Below are 22,504 nucleotides of genomic sequence, written 5' to 3' on the forward strand. Positions count from 1 at the left end.
GTGGTCATGTGCTTAGAATAGACTTTTAGTTATTAAAAGACATTGTGATGTGATAGAATAAAATGTGTCCAGATGTTTACACAGCTCTTACAAGGATTTATTTCATTCACCTAGTTTGATATGTTATGTGCTTAAAGGATTGAGTTACTTTTGTGATTCAGAATATTTAAGTAGCTTTGAACTGCAGGAGTAGGTTAAATGCCTACTTGGGAAACAAGCGTAATATGAGTGGACAGAGATTAAAATTTGTGAATTATCTGATTGCCCTAGAGATGTTCTTTATTTAAATTAAAAATAAGAGATCTAATAGTTCTGCTTTAAACTATGTTAGATGAGAGGTGATTATTTGTTTCTTTGCTTGTAGCACATTTTTTAAAAGAATATTTCCCAGCAGAATTTTAACAGGAAACCATAGCAAAATAAGGAACATGCTGGGGAAAGGTTCAGTTGTGAAGATCATGTGAATGCTAGGAAGAGACAAGAGCCAACACCAGCTCTAGGCTGAAGAAGAGTAGAGAAAGTTGGAAGGGACTGAGACTGTCAATCTAGCTTTCAGAAAGACTTGATGGACAAAATTTGACTTCCAGAAGATGTGAATTTAAGGTCAGAAGTTAGTATGTACAAAGAAGTACCCTGTATCATTAAAACAGAGAGGTAGTGTCTGAGATCATCCACTGCTCTCTAACATGGAGTGCTGGTTTCCAAAGTCCATTTTAGGCCATACAAATTCTTAAGAGGCTGGCTGGTGTCCATCAGTCTCAGATAGCGGCCCTCTGCCTTCCTTTTGATTCTTTTTTTTTTTTTTTTTGAGTTGGAGTCTCACTCTGTCGCCCAGACTGGAATGCAGTGGCCGCTCCCGGCCACTGGCAGCCCTCGACCTGCTGGGCTCCGGCGATCCTTCCGCCTCAGCCTTCCGAGTAGCCGTCCTTTTGGTTCTTAACTGTAATATAAATTTGGTTGGGCACTTTCTGGTCCAGAAGTGGGTCTCTTCACTCAGCTGTGCTGAATAAGCAAAAACCTTTATTATGACTGGTGTGTTGTCTAGAAGACTAATCTTTATTCTTACAAACACTGAAAGAATCATTATCTTGCAAAAATGGATAAGAAAAATAGTCGCATCTGTGACCTCACCTGATTCTTGTTTCTCCTGCTTGATTTTTGGTGAGGCATTTAGAAATCAGTCCTCAGCTAAGATTTAAGGATAATTGTTAATATTCACATGTGATGTTATTAACAATTTCTTTGCAGCTGTGTTTCTCAGATGTTGGACTTTGCTTTGACTCCCCTTTTGTCCTTCTCCTTGCTTCTTCCAGCCCCACAGCTTAGTTCACTCCAGGTCAGAGGTTGTTCAATATTTTTAAAGCAGGAAAATGTGGTAAGGATGGGATTTTATAATATAAGATTTTAATCTCTGGATCAGAGCATTTTGGTTTATGCAGTGATCCCACATAGCTAAGGCTAGGCAGGATCCAACACCTAATCTACTAAACATGTGTAAGCTTTGTAAAAAACACAATTTTCTTTTAAACAGCTTAGCTTTCTATCCCCCCCAAAATGTGAAAACACATTGGGAAGAAAATGAAAAAGAAATGTGCTCATAAAATATAAGGCTCAGTAAAAGTCCATGAGAAGGAGCAAATTCAGATTGAGGATCACAGAAGAGAAATGATTAGCATCATCTAGGATGGGTGGGTCTTCCAGGGAGTACCAGGACTCATCGCTAGCTGTGTGATCTGGTGACATTGGAGGACAGTGCCCCAATGATCTCTTGAGGGTCAATGAAAATGTTCTCTTTTCTCCATAAGCTGGGAGTCACTGACAGTAGTAGGACTGGTTTAGAATGAGATTCTTAGAAACCAGCTTTAAGGAAAAAACTCTGAGTGGAAGAAGTCTGTGAACCATTGGATTCAGTGAGTTTGGAAAGTAATTGAAAAAGCAAATACACTAAAGGTCAAAGAAATATGAAGTCACTTGTTTGAAGCCAGCTGAGAATTAGACTTTAGGAGAAGGAAAGTTAAGGACCAAATATTTGGATGGCAAAAAGACAAATAATCCCCCGCCTCGTTACCCGTTCCCCCACCCGTCCACCCCATGGTGTGGTACCAGGAAAATCTGGAGCAGTGATAAACAGAAAGGAGTGCAAGAGAGTGACAGGCACTTCATTTCTTCTGAGAGCTAATTCATACCAAACACCCTAGTTTTGGGAATCGTAGGGAAAATGTTTAAAGCTTATTTGCCTCTACACTGTAAAGCTCCATTTCCCAAACAGTGGCATGCAGATTGTTAGTGGTTACATCTCTAATGTAAGTGAAGGATTTGGGGATCAAATATTTCCTGATTCCTTTCTCTTTGCCAGAGATGCTTGTGTATGCCCTCAAAGAGAAGAGACATGAAAAGCATACGCAGAGAACTTGTGTGAGCTTTCTTCAACACTGTCTCATCTAATCCTTGGAATATGTGTAAAGGAATATTATTATGCCATTTTATAGATGAAGAAACAGAAATTCAAAGACATTATATAACTTCCTTGAGTCTATATATCATGTTTGGTGACTTGAGAAACACTTGCTCCTCCTAAAACGCCACCCTACCTTTATTAGACTATGCTGTAGAGTTCATTAAAGAAATAGAAACAGCAAATCTGGGTGCAGTGGCTCACACCTGTAATCCCAGCACTTTGGGAGGCTGAGGGCAAGATTGCTTGAGTCCAGGAGATCGTGACCAGCCTGGGCAAAATAGTGAGATCTCATTTCTATAACAACAACAACAACTAGCTGGTCATGGTGGTGTGTGCCTATAGTTCCAGCTACTCAGGAGGCTGTGACAGAAGGATTGCTTGAGCCCAGGAGGCCAAGGCTGTGGTAAGCTGTGATCATGCCACTGTACTCCAGACTGCATGATGAAGTAAGACCCCAACTCAAAAAATTAAGAAGATGAAATAGAACCAATAAGTTGCATAGGTATTCAGAAGGTCATGGAAGGATTGAAAGACCCATTCTTGTTGAAAGGGTCCCACTTAGACAAAGGGAAGGCTTTGAATATAAAAAGTTTTATTACCTACACAAACTGTAGTCTATTAAGTTATTTTGGATACAAATGTTTGTTAGATATTTTGAGAATTAGAAATTGTGGAATGTAGCCATTAAATAATTTTGGACAATTGAGAACCATTTAAAAAATATGACTCCCGTGTATTCATTCACTCAAGGCCAAAAGATATTTTAGGATTAAAAACCAATCTTAAATTCTAAAACAGATATTAATAATTTAGAGTTTATACTAAATTATCTTAGAAAAGCTGGAACTCAAAAAAAATCATTTTTTAATCTGGTGCCTTTGCCTAGTATTAAGGCAGTCTCTAATTTAGTAAATAAACACCTGTGAAAATTGCAGGGCAGCCTCTATTAATGTGATTTAAACCATGTTATGTGTTCTCCTGAGATATGCCAGATTAATGAATTATCCAAACCGTGGTAGAAAATGACCTGCTCAAAATGAAAGCAGACTTCATAACTAAAAGCAGCCTAAAAAGTAGCTAGTCTTAACCCTTCATTTTGCAAATAAGAACAGTGGAATAGGTTAAAAAGTAGGTCACCTTTATTGTTTTAGATGACAGAACATCCCTGTTATTTGAGCACTGTTATTTGATTTCTACTTCTTTCTCCATTACTCAGATGCGTTGTTTTCTTGTTTTCCTGTTTTTGCTTTGAATGGCACATTTGGATGTCTGGCCTAGATCTGGCATCCTAAGTTTGTGCCAACAAAAATGTCAAGTGCATTTGCCTTTTAATTACATGCAGTGCCTGGATTTTAGTATTTTAGATTTTTTCCTGAAGAAGAGACTTTTCTAGTCCTGTAGTTTGTGGGAGGGATTAGACATCACTGACATTATCATGAAGTTTTTTTCCCCTAACATCTCTAGATATCCACATTTATCATTTGTAAACATTTCACTTTAAGGCTCAGATTTCGTTGTTCTCTAGCCTGCTTTGCTGTAATCACCGTGTGTGGATACACGACTCAACATCATTTATTTTAACTTATTTCTCTTGCTTCCCAGCAATCTTCAGCTCAATTTGGTTTTGGGTGACCCACATGTAATAATCAGTACACGGAAGATGTTGTTTCTTGTCTTCTACACTCCTTTTCCCTTCCTTTATTTACCCTTGGCAAAAATGTGGACCAGCCCGTCTTCCTCGGGGTTACAGCATTATATTATTTAAAGTCTGTTTTTTAATTACTTTCTCAGGTTAATTTTTCATTCCACTCTATTGCCATTCTCTCCTCTTTATTCATTGAAGTGACTGGAAAAAATGTTGTTTGTCAACTAAACAGCTCTATCATCTCTGAACTCCCTTTGGTGCCTACTACCTAGACAAGGCATTTAAAGCATTATTGCTATTGATAGGATACATTCTTCTTCATCTCATTTGAAGATCACACGTTCACCTCCATGTGTTCTTCAGAAATGCCTTCTTTCACCTCTGGAACTAACATGGTCACCAAGGCACTCTGTCTTATCCTTCTATTTTAGTTCTCAGTATAGAACTCTTCACTGTCAGTTGATGCTTGTTTACTTGTGTAACATTCGCTCGACACAGGGCTGTAAACTGCACAAGAGCAGAGGTATTCTTTGTCTTGTTGGGTGATGTTTCTTCAGAGCCTGGAAGTGTGCCAGACTCATGTTAGGGTCAACTAACAATTTAGTTAATTAATGAAAGGAAGGAAACAAAGAAATGCCTTTTGTATGGTTTTAAGTGGGAAATGGAATATATATTTTTATTTTTTTTAATTTACTTTTAAGACTTCCTCTGAGAGTTCTCCCAGATTCCCTCATCCATCTACCCACCCAAGTCTGCTTTTTGATATATGCTTGTATATAGGTAACACACTTTGGCAAAGTGTGAACATATTTCATTTATGTATTCATTAGGTAAATATATATTAAACTTTTGTAATGTATGGTCAAGTCTGCTTTTTTCCCTGAAAGGATTTGATGTGACTCACTGCCAGTTTATTTGTGTTTCTATTTCTCCCAACTTCTCCTTTATGTTAGTGATTGAGGTTGACACCTCTGTTGTATCCCCTGTGCCTCCACTTTTTAAAAATAAAACAGTGGGGAAAAAAACCCCTCCTAGTAAAGGTGGCTAATCACTTTCCCCCAAGTGAAAGTACCTGATGGGAGTCAGGTAGTATGGTCTGTATTTTTTAATTGTGTCATAAACTAATACTGTGACCATGAAAAAACTACTTGCCTCCTCTGAGTTTTTTTTTATCTAAAAATCAGAGTTGGACTTTTCTGAAAGTTGAATGATTCTAAAAAATGTTTTAGGATGTCAATAAACCAGATAGAATCTTGTTGCCCTGTACAGGACCTCTGCCTGCACTGCTTCTGTAATCTCCGTGACATTCTGTTGATAAGTTCAATCCTTTGAGTACTTACCATATTCTGCTTCTAGTTTATGCACTTTCTGGGAGAAGAGCTCATGTTCATTTTTCTGGATACTTAGCCTAGTATAGTGTTTTGTACCCATCAGATATTCAATAAATGTGTGCTAAATGATGAAGAGTAACAAATTGATGCCTCTGTATTTTTATAAACTAGACTTCTCTTCCTCTAATGTTGCTTATGTGAAGTTATAATATCTGTCGTGCAGATATATAGATTTGGAAAGAGAGCATTAGTCAAATTTAATTATATATTTCCTAACACTCACTGAGGCTTTATGAAGTACCAGGTATTGTTCTAAGCACTTTACATATTTTAACACATTTACTCTTTACATCAAACTAAAAGGAATTTTTATCATGCATTTTACTCATAGGAAACTGAAGAACAATGGTTAAATAACTTATCCAAAGTCAACTAAGTGGCTAAGCTGGAATTCAAACCGAGATCTATAATTTTAGCAAAAAGAATTTAATGTCACCTAACTAAAGTATTCTCTATTAGTCTTTTTCCAGATTATGTTGACTTCTTTTTTTAACCGATTGATAGTATGTAGAACAGAATATTTTTTCTTAAAGAATGGCTATAGAGTTTATAAATTAATTCAGATAAGCCTAGCACTAATTTAATTGTTTCAAAAATGTTAAAACTTTAAACAGTGTATTAGAATTATATATGCTTGTTTATAGGTGACACACTTTGACAAAGTGTGGACATATTTCATTTTATGTATTCATTAGATAAATATATATTAAACTTTTGTAATGTATTGGTCATTATTTAAATCACTGAACATAAAAGAGATGAATTAGATTATCTCTGCCCTCAACTTCAAATCTAGTGTAAGTTGCAGACTTACTGAAAAGTACTTGAAACACAATTTTATATGTAGGTTATGGGAAAATAATTAACTGGTGTTTAGAGGTGAGAGGACAGTTAAGGGCCAGGTCTTAGGAAAAATAAAGCACATAAAATTCCACCATCTGACTTGCTATTCTGGAAGCCTAGCAGATTCGGTGCTCAGAGAACCACTGCACAACAATCCTACCCTGGGATAGGACATACCTTTTGATACATTGCTGAACTCATGTGGCTAGGAGAGATCTCTGAAGATCCACTGTTCTGTTCAAAAAAAAAAAAAAGATATATGACTGAAGCTGAGAACAGTGAGAACTGGCAGAAAGAAGAATTGGTGGTCCCTAAAGCAGGATGCAGTGTTACCCTTGAGATACTGATCTTCCGACTGGTAATAAGAGTGTTGCCTAACCTTGGACTTCCATGTAGAGCTGGCATAGGTAGTCTGAGGTCTGGGGTGCCTCATGGCTACTGGTAGGAAGAAATGCAAATTTTTTTTAGATGAAAGCATGATCAATTTAGGCCCGAAGGATTCCCACAGACTTGCATAAAGCAATGAACTCACAATCAGAGGTCACCAAGCATTCTTGAAAGTAGCTCTGTGAAAGTTAGCAAAAAAAACCCAGATCTAAAGCCTAAAAAAAACTGCAGGTATTAGAACTGTCAGATATAAAATAGCTATGTATAAAACGTTTAAAGAAATACAGTGCAAATCATAAAGATTAGCAAGATGCTATCAGGAATAACTAAACAAAGAGCCACTTATCAAAAACCCAATGGAACTTTCAAGAAGGAAAAGCATAATTGTTCAAATTTAAAAATAACTCTTTTGATGGACTAACAGCTTTGATAAAAGTAAAGAAATAAATTATAGCTGGACCTTAGATATGAAAAATTTACCTAGAGCAAGCAGTAGAACTAAGATGTTCAAGAGGAAGAGAACTGGGCATGGGAATATGCCCATTATATATTATAACATGCTGCAGACTTATAGTAATTAATACCATGTTCTGTCAGCACAGAATATACACTCTACTCATCACCACATGAAACATGCTCCAAGATCAACCACATCCTTGAACATAAATCTAGCATAAGCAAATGCCAAAGATCAACATACTTCCATGCACCTTTTCAGACCACAATGGAATAAAAATAAATATCAATACCGGCAAAGCTACCCCAAAACTCACAAAGACATGGACACTAAACAGCATGATGCTGAACAACCCCTTGGTCAATGCAGAAATTATAAGATTTCTGGAAACAAATGAAAATAAAGACACATTTTACTAAAACCTCTGGGATACCATGAAGGCAGTACTGAGAGGAGAATTCATTTATTTACAAGCACACATGAAGAAAACAGAGATCACAAGTGAACAGCCTAACCGATCACCTAAGGGAGCTAGAAAGACAAGACCACCAAAATCCTAACTTCAGCAGAAGATTCCAGATTACCAAAGTAAAAGCCCAAATATAGGACATAGAAAACAAAAATGTAGAAAAAAATCAACGAAACGAAAAGCTAGTTCTTTGAAAGGACAAACAAGATTGATAGACCCCCCTAGCCAGATTGACCAAGAAAAAGAGAGAAAAAGCCCAAATAAACTCAATCAGAATGGCAAAAGGTCAAATCACAATGGACCCTGAAGAAGCACAAGAAGATTATCAGAGATTACTATGCACCCCTGTATGAATGGAAACAAACTTAAAAACCTAGATGAAATGGAGGGCTTTCTGACATCACATAACCTCCCAAGGTGGAGACAAGAAGAAATTAGGACATCAAATAGACCAATAACAACCCAGGAAACTGACTCCATCATAAGAAAAACACCCACGAAAAAAGGTCCTGGACCAGATGGCTTTCCAGCAGAGTTCTACAAAACATACAAGGAGGAGCTGGTACCAACCCTGTTGAAAGTATTCAAAGCAATTCAGAAAGATGTAACTCTCCCCAAATCATTTTATGAAGCTAACATCACACTGATACCCAAACCAGGTCAAGATTCAACAAAGAAAGGGAGCTACAGGCTAGTCTCCCTGATGAACACATAAGTAAAAATACTCAGCAAGATTCTAGCAAATCGGATCCAACAACACATCTCAAAATTGATCCACCATGACCCAGTAGGCTTCATCCCTGGGAAGCAGAGCTGTTCAACATCCACAAGACCATTTTTACATCAACAGATGTAAAATTAGGAATCACATGATTATATCATTAGATACAGAAAAAACTTTCCATAAAATCCAGCATTCCTTCTTGATAGGAACCTTAGAACACCTAGGCATAGAGGGATTATACCTCGAAATAGTAAGACGTATCTATGATAAACCCACAGTCAACATATTACTAAATGGACAAAAATTGGAAGCATTTCTCCTGAAAATCGGAACAAGACAAAGCTGCCCACTTTCACCTCTCTTGCTCCACATAGTGTTGGAAGAAGTCCTAGCTAGAGCAATCAGACAAGAGAAGAAAATCAGGAGTATCCAAGTAGGGAATGAGGAAGTCAAGCTATCCCTTTTTGCTGACAATATTATTCTATACCTTGAAAACCCAAGAAAATTTGTCAAAAACCTTGCACTGATAAAGGACTTTGGCCAAGTCTCAGGGTACAAAATCAGTGTGCAAAAGACAGTAGCGTTCTTATACACCAACAGCAAACAGGTAGAGAACCAAATAAAAACACAATTCCTTTCACAATAGCCACACACACAAAAATGAATTACCTCAACATCTTCCTAACCAGACAAGTGAGAGAACTTTATGATGAAAACTAGGAAACACTGCTCAAAGAAATCCAGGAAGACACAAATAAATGGAAAAATATTCCATGATCATGGATAGGAAGAATCAACATTGTTAAGATGTCCATTCTACCAAAGGCAATCTACAAATTCAACGCAATACCCATTAAATTACCAACACCATTCTTCTCAGATCTGGAAACAACAACACGAGAAATTCATATGGAATCATAAATGACCCCAGATAGCCAAAACAATCCTCAGCAGAAGAAACAAAGCAGGAGATATCACACTTCCAGACTTTAGACTTTGTTATAAGGTTACAATAATCAAAACAGCCTGGTATTGGTACAAAAACAGGTATATAGATCAATGGAACTGGAGAGAGATTCTGGAAGCCAAACTACAATTTCTCAACCAACTCATCTTGGACAAAGTCTCTATTAACAACCACTGGGGAGAGGAGAACTTATTCAGTAAATGGTGCTGGGAAAACTGGCTGACCACCTGCATATTTCAACAAAACCTCTACCTATCACCATACACAAAAATTAACTCTAAATGGAACAAAGACCTAAACGTAAAACCTCAAACTATAAGAACCTTGGAAAATGCAGGAGACACTCTTATGGAAATTGGGATTGGCAACCAATTCCTCATCAAAATCCCAAGTGCCCAAGCCATAAGAGATAAGATAGACAAGTGGGACCTCATTAAACTGAGAAGCTTCTGCAAAGCCAAAGAAACCATCAAGGAGTGGGAAGACAGCCCACAGAATGGGAAAAAATATTTGCCTACTGCATGTCTGACAAAGGCCAAACATCTAGGATCTACAAGAAATTCAAACATGCCAAAAAGAAGAAAAATGGAAGCAAGCAACCCTATTTAAAAAATGAGCAAAAGAAGACATACAAGCAGCCAACAGATACATGAAAAAATGCTCAGCCTCATTAGTCATCACAAAAAATGCAAATTAAAACTACATTGAGATACCAGCTAACTCCAGTCAGGATGACCATCGTCAATAACTCAAAAAACAACCGATGCTGGAGAGAATGCAGGGAAGAGAACACTTCTACACTCTTGGTGGGAGCATAAACTAGAATGACCTTTGTGGAAAACAATGGCGATTCTTAAAAGATCTAAAAGTTGATCTCCCATATGACTCAGCCATCCTCCTTCTGGGAATATACCCGGAGGAACTCAAATCATTCTACAAAAAAGAAACCTGCCCGTGCATGTTTATTGTGGCACTATTCACAATAACAAAAACATGGAACCAACGGTGCTGACCTTCCAAAGCAGACTGGATTTTTAAAATGTGGTCCATATAATGATGGACTGTTATACACCCATAAAGGACTAAATTATGAACTTCGCAGCAACTTGGACGGATTTAGAGTCTGTAATACTGAGTGATCTATCACGGAAACAAAGAACTGAGTACCACATGTTCTCACTCATAAGCAGATCCTGAACAATTATAATAATACTATAAGAGAGGGATTGACAGTAGTGGGAAACTGTCAAGGGAGGGAGCGGGGAGGGCACACTTTATCAGCGAGGGTTCCTGATCTCAAACCAGGTGACATGAGGACCAAAGCGAGGCCCAAACTTTACTTGTACCATGACCATTGGTAGGCCTAGCCCTGAATTGTAACCCGCATCTTTAAAATTAAAAAAAAAAAGTTTAGAAGAACAGCAATTAGGGAAAATTCAAAAAGAGACTCATGCACTTGTGTAATTTTGATGTAGGACAGAAGTGGTTTTTGCAGATCCTTGAGTCAATTCAAAAGTTGTAACTAGATATTTGTGTGGAAAAGGGAGAGAACCTGAAGCAACTTCCCACTGTATATCTTAACTCAGAAAACAATTCTAGGTCATCCAAGATTAAATATGATATGTACAGTTTTAAAACTTATAAAGAAAAAAGAGAATATTTTTAAATCCAAGTTGTAAAAAGACTTCTTAAATGGTATGCGCTAGCTATAAAAAATGATTGATATATTTGACTTCATTAAAATTAAAAACTACTATTCACACCATAAGTAAAGTGAAAAAGAAAAGCCATTGGTGGGGTTCAGACAAAGTACCCCAAAATGTGGCACCATGGCATATTGAATGTCTTAGGCTGAAACATTTGATAAAAAACAGAAACAGGAAGATCTCTCTGACCTCCCCCTGAAGTAGATCCTAAGACCTCAGATTAGATGTGTCCTACTTATCCCTGGGGGAAGGGAGCATCCTTATTTCCGAAGATGAAGGGACACAGAGAAAAATCTGAGCAAACAGGCCTTGCTGAGTTTTCTCCAGTTGGCTACAGTAGCTTCATACTCTTTGTCCTGTCATATTTCTGTACGACTGTCCTTCATCAAACCTGCTATAAAAAAGCACTCAGGATTAACTGTTGTTTTGGTTCTTCGTTTCCTAACAAAGTCTACCATGCCTCATAAAACTTATATTAAATAGATGTGAATGCTTTCTTTTGTTAATCTCTGTTGTTAAAGGGACCCTAGCCATGAATTTAGGAGGTTAAAAAGAATAAATCAACAAACTAGCTGGGTGTGGTAGCGCACACCTGTAGTTCCAGCTACTCGGAAGGCTGAGGCGGAAGGATCGCCGGAGCCCAGCAGGTCGAGGCTGCGGTGGCTGGGAGCGGCCACTGCACTCTAGTCTGGGTGACAGAGTGAGACTCCAACTAAAAAAAAAAAAAAGAAAAGATGTTTTTTCCCTCCCTCACACCACTCAATTGGAGAAGTCATTTGCAACACATATAACGGGCAAAGGATTACTATTCACATATAAAATAGTTCTACAGTGCCTGAGCCCGCAGGTTCGAAACCCGGCTGGGCAACTTGGCGAGACCTCATCTCTACAATAAATCAAAAATCAGCCGGGTGTGGTAGCGTGTGCTTGTAGTTCCAGCTACTTGGAAGGCTAAGGCGGAAGGATGGCCGGAGCCCAGCAGGCCGAGGCTGCGGTGGCCGGGAGTGGCCACCGCACTCCAGTCTGGGCGACAGAGTGAGACTCCAACTCAAAAAAAAAAAAATAGTTCTACAGAACAAAAAGAAAAAGAAAAAAATGGGTAAAAGTTGTATACTGAGCATTTCAAACAAAAAACATGTATAAATATTTTAAGGATCTCAAAAAATTATTTCAGGAGTAATCATATGCATATTAGATATCATTTTCTTTTTTTTCTTTTCTTTTTTTTTTTTTTTTTGGAGTTGGAGTCTCACTCCGTCACCCAGACTGGAGTACAGTGGGACGCTCCAGGCCACCGCAGCCTCTACCTGCGAAGATCAGGCAATCCTTCCACCTCAGCCTTCCAAGTAGCCAGAACTACAGGTGTGCGCTACCACGCCCAGCTAATTTTTTTGATTTATTGTAGAGACGAGGTCTCACCAAGTTGCCCCGATGGGTCTCGAATCCATCGGCTCAGGCAATCTACTCACCTCGGCCTCCCAAAGTGCTGGGATTACAGGCTGAGCCACCGAACCCAGCCTAGATATCATTTTCTACCACTAAATTGACAAAAACGAAGAAGTCTGATGATCGAGTGTTAAGATATAATTTAAGTGGAGTTGGCATGTACTACTGGTGGGTATATACATTGATAAGTTTGGCATTATCCTGTTTGTTGAATATTTACAATCTTTGTATCAGTCAAAATGAACTAGATACAGCCCATGTGCCACAGTTTGCCAACCCTTGAAACATAGTAAGGAGTATTTGAGTATTTGGGGAATTAGAGATGGTTTCAAATGATTCGGGTATATGACACCCTAAAGGAATTGTCAGACAAAGAGGTTGTTTGGAGCCTGGTTTTGAAAGACCATGTATCCATAGCATAACTTTTGCCTTTTTCTCCTGAATGTAAAGCAGTTAAAGCAGTCATTCAATCACATTTGCACTTTAGAAAACTCATCCCAGTAGTATATATGTATATATGTATATAATATAAACCTGAGAAAGCCAACATGGGAAGCAGGAGGGCAAGTGAGAAAACATGATCAGGTCTTTTTTTTTTTTTAAATGAGAAAGCAGGATTTATTGAGAGAACAGAAAAGCTCCCACAGTGGGAGGGGCCCCGAGGGGGTTGCCCAAGATCAGGTCTTGAAAGCAGTAGAAGGTGAAATGAAGAAATCAGGACAGATGTCAGAGGAAGAGAATCAACTCTGTGTAAGGAGTAAGACGGCACACAGAGACGCTTTTTTCTAAATGAATTTAACTAAAAAGGAAGCTTGATAAAAAATTCATGTGTACAACAAATTACTTGCTCTTCATTAAGTTATGAAGCAAAATAATATTTTATGCATTTTTTACCTTTTGCGTACACTCCTGAAAACATGACACTTACTTTATTGCTTTTTAAAAATGTATTTCTTTATTTCTTCAGCATTTTATACAAACCTTTGAAAATCGTTTTTTTGAGACAATCTCACCGTCACCCACGCTGTAACATAGTGACAATGATTATAGCTCACTGCAGCCTCAAACTCCTGGGCTCAAGTGTTCCTCCTGCCTCAGCCTCTAAACTAGCTGGTACTACCATGCCTCAGCCTCTGAACTAGCAGGTGCTACCACACCTGGCTAATTTTTTAATTTTTTTTGAAGAGGTAGATTCTCCCTAGTTGCCCAGACTGGTTTTGAACTCCTGACCTCAAATGATCCTCCTATCTTGGCCTCCCCAAATGCCGAGATTATAAGCATGACCATGCCTGGCCTAAACTGTGGTTTTAAAACCAAAACAAATTTAGAGACTCTAAGACTAGAAAGAGATGCCTTAAGCAGTATAAAACTAATTTTAAATATTTGTAACATTAATACTTTTATTTCAAAGTTGTTTAAAGTCCTCATAGACTTCTCCACTACTAGTTTGCACATCCAAAATTATCAGATAACATCTATATCTTTATTAAACAAGAATACATTCTTTTCCAGCTACTGTTAACACAAAACATGTGATATATATCTGCTTTCTTTTTTCAGCAGTAAAAGCTCTGGCAGATCCTATTTTGTATAGTCAGTAATCTAAGACTAGACAAGTTTCATAAGATCATATGAGATGATGAAGCAAACTTACTTCAAAAGATTGAGTTAAATAAAACATACTTCAATATGCCCATAGGCTTAGGCATCCACTGTGGCAGCCTGTTTAATTAATAACATGTGCTTTACAAAACCCATCATTATATATTTATATAATAGACTGCTAAGAATTTTTTTTATGCTTTTTTTCTAGTAATGTTGTTTCCCCTATTCATAGTTTTCATTTTTATGTAACAGACCCCCAAAAAACTAACACTGGGCTGGGCATGGTTGCTTGCATTTGTAATCCCAGTGCTTTGGGAGACCGAGTTAGGAGGAGGTGTGAGGCCAGGAGTTCAAGACCAGTCTGGGCAACATAGTGTGAGATACCTTCTCTGCAAATCTAAAAAAAAAAAAAGCCTTAACATCTAGGTTGTATCTACACAGGACAGCATCATCTACTACTATTTCTTCTCTCATGTCACTTGTCATTCCTAAAAGCTACATAATGTATTATTTTTATTTTATAGATGAAGATATTAACTCTAAGAGATACTCACTTGCTCATTGTCACACAACAAATAAGAGAAGAAGCTAAGAATCAAAACAGGTTCTTGCTGATCAAATTCCTTATGTTTTCCTACACTTTGGTTTGGTGGTAGATGGTGGAAACAGTTAGCCTTGGGAAGGAATGTAGTACAGGAGCTTGAAATTTCCAGAGACAACTCAGAAGTGTATGTACTAAGTTCACCTTATGTTAACATCCAAAACAATAAGATATGTGTCTGATCAAATATATCCTCTTTTTTTTTTTAAAGAAGGCAACTGATTTTTCCATATACCAGTGCAACCTGTCTTAGACAGGCTTAATGTCGTTCTGTCATTTATTCACCTAATACTTTTTGTAAGGTTGCTCCTTTTCAAGTCCTACTAGAGATTCAATGATGAGCAAAATTAAGCTTGGTTTCCACTTTCATGGCCTTTATCTTAACAGCAATGGAAAACGACTGGAGAACTCTAATCAGCAGAGTGGCACCACCCAGTTGAAGTCCTAGGAAATGCCGCATGCTATAGTGTGAGTTTTGGTGTGCAGTAGGTAGAGTGCGTTCAGAAAGATAAGAGAGGTAGCTGCCATATGATCAGGGTGAAAGATCATTTTGATCTGAGTTAAGGTAGTAGCAGCAGGGATGGGAAAAGTAGAGAGATGGGATTTTTAGGACGAAGTAGTGCTTTGAGAAGTAAAGTGCCCATACATCCCTGTTTTCACAGGACAACCTTTTCTCCTGTCATAGTGAATGAGTATCCCCGTTCACTTTCAAAAGCATCCCAATTTGGATGATAAATCATATGCAAACCTAGCAGTAAGGAAAGAGAGAAGGATTCAAGAACGCTGCCCAGGTTTCTGGCTTGAATAACTATGTGAATAGTTGTGCCTTTTACTGAAAGGGGATACTCTAGAAAAAGAACCGGTGTGATGTAGATTATTAGTTCAGGTTTGGGCATGGTATGTTTAAGGCGACTGTCATCCATTAAGAGGAAGATGTAATAGTCGTATGGTCCAGGAATTCAGCTTGGAGCTTTTGGTTAGAGATATAGTATTTGAGAGTGGTAAGTTATCAGGATGGTAACTGATACAATGAAAATGGATAAGATCACCAGGGCAGAAAGTGTGGAAAACCATGTCAAGAGACCTAAGTCCCTGAGGAACTCAAGAGGGCACCTATTTTTAAAAGATGGGCAAAGAGGGGCTCGCAAGAGAGATCTGGAAAGGAGAAACCAGAGTCATAAGAAATCTAGGAAGTGCTCAAGTAATGGAAGCCCCAGAAAAAGAATGCTGCACGAAAGAAGGAGTCGACAGGAATGTCAAAAGTGCCCATTGAACTGAGTAACTAGCACGTCTTTTAAGACATTCATTCATGTTGACGATTTGGTGGGACGTGGGAGACATAAGTCTGCTTACAGAATTTTTAAAGAATGATTAGGATATGAATGTGAACAGTTTTTCAGATCTATAACTGAAAAAGAAAGAAAGCACTCATGAAATATCAGGTATATTAGCAGAATTTGAGTGATGATACCTCTGAAGACACCATAAGATTACCTATTATATTGTACTTAAAGGCTTCTATCTCTAATGTCCACATGAAAGTGGAAGAATGATTTGGATAACCACAGCTATTGAAATAGGTTTTTTTTAAAGGTACTTTTGTCTTACTTTAAAAATATTTTAAGTAGTGGGAACAAGGACACAATTTAAATGTACTTGAACTATTTTTGCCCCCCCCATGCATCTCATAAGTTTGCTCAATAAAAATGAAATCGTGCTATCGTTTTTTCTCACTGTGCAAAGAATTATGCTGCTCTTGGCTTCAGAACACTGGGAATTCTTTGAATGTTCTTTGGCAGATAAAAAAAGGTAAAGATTTATGGCAAAGGAAAGCATATCTGAAAAAGGTGCTCCACATCGTCTTTGTGTATGTGCATAAATTATAAACAGGACTCAGGGGTACTGCCACTGTAATAGCTTTTTGCTCTCTTTGAAGAAAATAGAAAACGCTTACTTATGGGCTACCACTTGTATTTCCATTAATGAATCTTCTAAGCTTGAATGATTTTAAATAGGATATTTATGTCCTTGATGCCAGTAGGCCAAAACTTAGAAAAATACGTGTGATTAAAGTATCCAAAGTAATACATTGATAAAGACACATTTAGTAAAAAATACTGTTAGTCGTAGTAACAGTAATGATAATAATAAATGTCACAGCTAAAGACTTTGAGGACTCACAATCAAGGGGAAACCGCCACCAATTTGGGGAATTTGATTAGCCTTCTCTACTCAAGTTTAATAATTACACTGAAGATTGATGAACAACTCTTGGCCCAAGAACTGTAATCATGACAGAAAAGCACTCTTATCCAACTCAAATAAATAACTTAGTGGATTTTTATTTGGGTTTTTAACCATTTGGTATATGTGAATTGAGGTCCAGTCTTTAACAACAACATGTAGACTATCCCTTGAAGGTAACATCACTGATTTACATAAGACATTATGAAGGTCTCACTGCTTTGCACTCTTAATATATCTGTAAGTTTATCAATATCTCTGTTAAAAGTTTACTTTTAGATTTGGCTTTTTATTTCAGAAAATATGTTTAGATGAACTCATTGCAAATTTATGTTATTTGTAAGAGCTTTATTCATTCTCTGACTTTGAAATTGCTTCCCCATCACTCTCATGTCAGTTTTGTCATTTAATTACTAAACCCGGTTGGTATTAAAATTGCTTTTCACACAGTAGCTTATAATTGTAGCTATACATGTTATCTACATTATATTTGTGCCTATGTACATGATCTGCTTCTTGGGGGGATTAGCAGTTCTCAATATTTTCATAAAATATAACATTTACTATTTATGGCATAATATATTTAGAAAATTATTCTATAATAGCATGTGTTTTGTTTATTTTAAATATATTTAAAATATTGACCTCATTAAACAAGTCCTGACCTTCCAGAGAACTTGTAGAAACATTTAATTATATAAGTCAGGTATGTCAGAAAATCACCAAGGGAACATTATTATTACCCTCTGAAACCTAAGTGTAACATTGAACCTGATGAGAGTAGGCTTTAATTAGTGAGTAATGATTATTTGTTGCATGGACCTAAGTTTTTTCTAGAGATTTCTACATCAAACATTCTTTCTCCCCTTTCTATTTGAAGCAGTATCTGTATCAAACTAATCTAATAGGTTACAAGCAGTGACTATGTTCTTTTTAGATTTTATATTCATCTTAGAAGTGTATTTCTTCTACCTGTTTTCTGTATTTATATCTATATCTATATATCTACTCATATATGTAGATATCTTCTCATATCTGTTAATATATACTCTGTAGATATGAGTAGATGTCTATATACCTATATATATGAGTAGATATATAGATGTGTGTATTATATAGATCTATACTCATATATAGAGATATAGATATATGTGTTTATTACTAAAGTTGCCCTGGAAAGGAAGCGATTTCTAACATATTTACTGCATGTTTTGATGAATTGAACCATAAAATAGTTTGAAAGCACTGAGCTACCTCTATTCATAATTATGAAGTTGGAAATTCCCTGCAGCCTGGATATATAGAAAGTGTCAAGTCAGAAAGGAAAGTTCCCTTTGCCTACCAGAAAACTCAAGCTGAAGCCCTGCTTTTTCTGCTTGAGAATAATGACTATCCAATCTAGTCCGTGAGGGAAATTTTATCTTATGCAGTTGAAATAAGATAAATTAAGATAGTTACAGTGAATTGTTTTACAAAGTTAACTGTATTCTAACACCTTTTTTTTTTCCAACTATGTCTTTCCCACTGGTTTAGCTTTAGATTATTATTTTATGAAACAATATTAATATTAGATATATTTGTTCTTTCAGATTCCTTTCTTGGAGCAATTAATAGTTAACCTTATCAGTCCCCTTTGGCAGAATCTGTGACTGGTGGGAAAACTGAAGCAGATATTTAAATATGTAGAACTGGAGATTAGGGGAGGGGTCAAGATGCCAAGAGAAGATAAAGGAGAAAGGATTGAAATGTAGAAAGATGGATAATTATTTTAAAGAAAATTAACAAATTGTCCATTGGAATAATGAATATGAGATTAGATTTAAAGATTCAGGCAGGTTGCAGTGGCTCATGCCTGTAACCCCAGCACATTGGGAGGTCAAGGCTTGAGCCCAGGCATTTGAAACTAGCCTGGGCAACATAGCTGTTACAAAAAAAATTTTTTTGCTCCACTGGGCATGGTGGAACATGCCTGTATTCCCAGCTACTTGGGAGACTGCGGTAGAAGGATAGCCTGAGCCCAGGAAGTTGAGGCTATGGTGAGCTATGGTAGTGCCACTGCATTCCAGCCTGGGCAACAGAGTGAGACCCTGACTCAAAAATAAAATAAAATAATAAATAATAAATAAAAAAATACAGATTCATTTGTGAATCTGTTCATTTGGCCACCATATCTTGACTCTAAATACAAGGTACTGTGGTATGTGCTTTAAGGCAATTTCCCAAGCTTGCCTAATCCTGAGAATCACCTGGGCCATTGTCACACAGATTCTGAGCAGTAGTGGTCCTGGATGTGGAAACACTGAGAAATTCTGTGTTAAAAGACAGAAGATGTATTAGATTTTTTTTTTTTCTGTCCTTGAGCAATTTATAATCTCTTCTTATCTCTTGAAGTCTCAGGTTTCTTTTTTTTTAATCTGTAAAGTCTAGATAATAACTTTTTTTTGCCAGATTTCAAGGTAAATGAAGTAAAAGGAAAATGTTTTCAGAGAGTTATTGGGGCTTATAAATTGATTAAAATTTGTAATTTTAATTGTATGTGTATACAAGGAGTAGGGGTGGTTTTGAGAAAGAAAGGAAACTGAGGCATATAAAGATTTTTTTTAAAAATATTCATCTTGTCAAAGTTGTGTTTCTCTCATTTATTATCTGGGTGTTATAAGGCAAGAGAAAGCAGAATATTCTTGAATGTATCTGTTTTTCTTTGCTTCTTCTTCTCTTCTGTCAAACCAACTATTCATCTCAAATCTTATATATTATATCATAAACTCATGCCACTAGCATTTAGGCTAGTCGTTTATTTAACTTAACCCCTTGTGTCCCAGACAAGTGTCATTTACACTGTCTTAAATCACCAAGCTCAGCACCGTGCGTTTGAGTCCAGAAGTATTAACTGAATGCACTGATAAACAAATGAGTCTGTACACCTTACTCTATCTCTTTCGAATGCACTAGTTGCCAGAAATTATGTCTTCTGTGTTTAAGACTATTTGGAGAAAAATAGTGTACCCTTCCCTTTTATAGTTATTTTGGGGGTTTTGTTTGATTTTTTTGTGTGTTAACAAAACCTCTAATCAAGTTAGTTTTTTCCTTATCTCAACCCTAAATCTTATGCTGTAGTTTAGTATGCTTCTGTATTTATATTTTCAGGTTATTTTTATTCAAATACAATAAACAGATTGTCTTTTTGTAGCAATTTTTGGATGGAAATAATTTTTTTTTCTGTGACAATTAACTGCTTTCAGTAACTGATTTCTTTTTATGTGTTTAGCAGCAGCAACAGAAGAACCAGAAGTGATCCCAGATCCTGCCAAGCAGACAGACAGAGTGGTGAAAATAGCAGGAATTAGTGCTGGAATTTTGGTGTTCATCCTGCTTCTTCTAGTTGTCATATTAATTGTAAAAAAGAGGTAAGATCTGAGAGTATCCTGTCCCACTCACTTGTCGTTTATGTCACCAGTTTTTAAAAGAAACTTTTTTTCCTCAAGATATTTTAAATTAGGACAAACAAGAAGAAAAATTTAATTGCAGTAATGTTGCCAGCATCTGAGTATATTGCACATGCTTTTTAAATAAATTCTTATTTGGTTATCTGCAGTTTAACTTTGGGTTTAAACATATGCTTTTTTGTTAAGTTCATCTTGAAATTAATGTAAGAATTTAAATTTCTTAAATGCAAGGATATTTGAGGTAATAATTTATCTTCTATTTGAAATATTATCTTTAAGAATGGTAAAATATGAATGTATTGTGCTACTTGGGTTATAGTCTATGAGTTATTTTGTACTCTTTATATTTTTCTACATCTTGGCTACAAATAAAATATGACAAGAATATAAACATTACTTAATGAAACTGTATATTAAATATTCACTAACTAAAAATCAGTCTTTTAAAAAGGAGAGTCAATTTTTTTAATTGAACGCTAATCTTTTATAGTGTATCAACCAATATCGCCATCTTCTGGAATTATATGAAGATATTAAGAACTACCGGAATTTAAACTGAGCTCTGTCTTAGAGATTAAAATCTATTTCTGCTGAAAGACACTTTAAAATATACAGTTTTTATCATTTGAGCTTTTTCCATTATATAAATGTCATAATCTGTATGGCATTTTCTTAGAAACTAATAGAGTGCTCTAATCCTTCCAGTCCTGTGTTTTGGAATTTGGAAGAACTTTTTAAAAAAAAAATCTTTACATGCAGGGTCAATCCTAAAATAGTGTTATGTATAGAAGTGGTTGTAATTTATGAATTCTATTTAAAAATGTGAGAAATGATGTTGCTTATATTCTATTAAATCATTTAGTATACTATTATAATTATTTTATACTTGAAATAAAGCATTAAGATTCATACTACATGTTTTAATGATTCCATCAGAGTTTATTTTAATATATTGCCTCTTTACAATTATCCCCTGGAGATATATATGTTGGAGAAGACACATCTGCATTAGAAACATTAGGTATGCATTATAGTGTTTTGTGTTAACTTAGCTACATACGTGCTTTCCCCAAATAGTGCTTTCTCTTGCTGTTGTCTCCCTCTGTGGTTGGAAAATACATCATATTTGAGGCAAAAAGATTTAAGTATTTTAGTAATTTAAATTTGCCAGTAAAGATCAATACAATCATCAAATATAACCTTCAGATCTTATATCTCTGTTTAGTTTAAATTTGTATTTGGAGAGTTAACTAAACAGTTTAGAGAGTAGAGCTAATAACTTAAATTGAATATAAGCATGAAAGTGACTTCTGATTATGGCCTCACTCAGAATTGGGTTAAATTTATCCAGTTTGATTTCTATTTATTTGAAGACACTTATTTGTTTCAATAGCCCTTCTTATTTATGGCTCTTTGTTTTAAAAATAAAAAAATAGCAATTTACAAAATATGTCAACATCAGCACTAAGCAGATTTTTTTAGGGGTTAAAATGCTCTGAAAGCTCCCTAAAATTGTATTAGGTAACAACTTCTTTTTCTGGTTCATATGTTAAATGATTGAATTAATGAGCTTCTCTATTAGAATATTCAACATTTACATTTTCATAATTGAACTTTAATTGATTGCCTTTTGGTAGGAAGTATACCACAGATTTTGCTTCTCTTCCTCACCATCACCTCTATGACGAGGAAAGTTTCAATTTTATAGATAAAGTTCCATATTCAGATGTTACCCTCTGATAGGTACAATATCCACATTACTTGAGCCCCTTACTCACTCAAGCAACGTTGTAATGACTTCTACTCATATGTAGGGTTTGTCACACATGTATCATGTATGCGTTAATCACAAGTATGTTTATTATGCATACATAAAAGCATAAATATTATAACAGTATTGCATTTGATGTTATCACCAAGTTTAGTGTGTATGTTTTAGTACGTAATGTAGTTCTCATCAAGTATAGCTTAAAACTTTTCATATAAAATGTAATTTCCCTTAAAATATATAAATTTATAATAAAATAATGGAAAAGCAAATTATTTCAGCCTCTTATTACCTGCATTTTAATGGGAAATTGTTAAGTTTCTCAAGACTTTATCCTTCACTGGGAC

The 22,504-nt window shown here is 36.1% G+C and overlaps 1 protein-coding gene across 8 annotated transcripts in view; it reads left to right on the forward strand.

Moving 5' to 3' along the window:
- Positions 1 to 22,504, forward strand: part of PTPRK (protein tyrosine phosphatase, receptor type K) — a 134,994-nt gene that overhangs the window by 73,290 nt on the left and 39,200 nt on the right. For 5 of the 8 annotated variants that reach the window (XM_008052844.1, XM_021709881.1, XM_021709882.1 and 2 more), the window contains exon 7: positions 20,212 to 20,350. In XM_008052844.1, the coding sequence (XP_008051035.1) occupies positions 20,212 to 20,350 (139 nt within the window). Of the gene's footprint in view, positions 1 to 20,211; positions 20,351 to 21,368; positions 21,411 to 22,504 lie in introns of all 8 variants that reach the window. The other 3 variants (XM_008052842.1, XM_021709878.1, XM_021709883.1) reach the window with 3 other exon arrangements.

The sequence above is a fragment of the Carlito syrichta genome, unplaced genomic scaffold (assembly GCF_000164805.1).
Source record: "Carlito syrichta isolate Samal-C Ts95f unplaced genomic scaffold, Tarsius_syrichta-2.0.1 Scaffold287566, whole genome shotgun sequence".
Taxonomy (NCBI): Eukaryota; Metazoa; Chordata; class Mammalia; order Primates; family Tarsiidae; genus Carlito; species Carlito syrichta.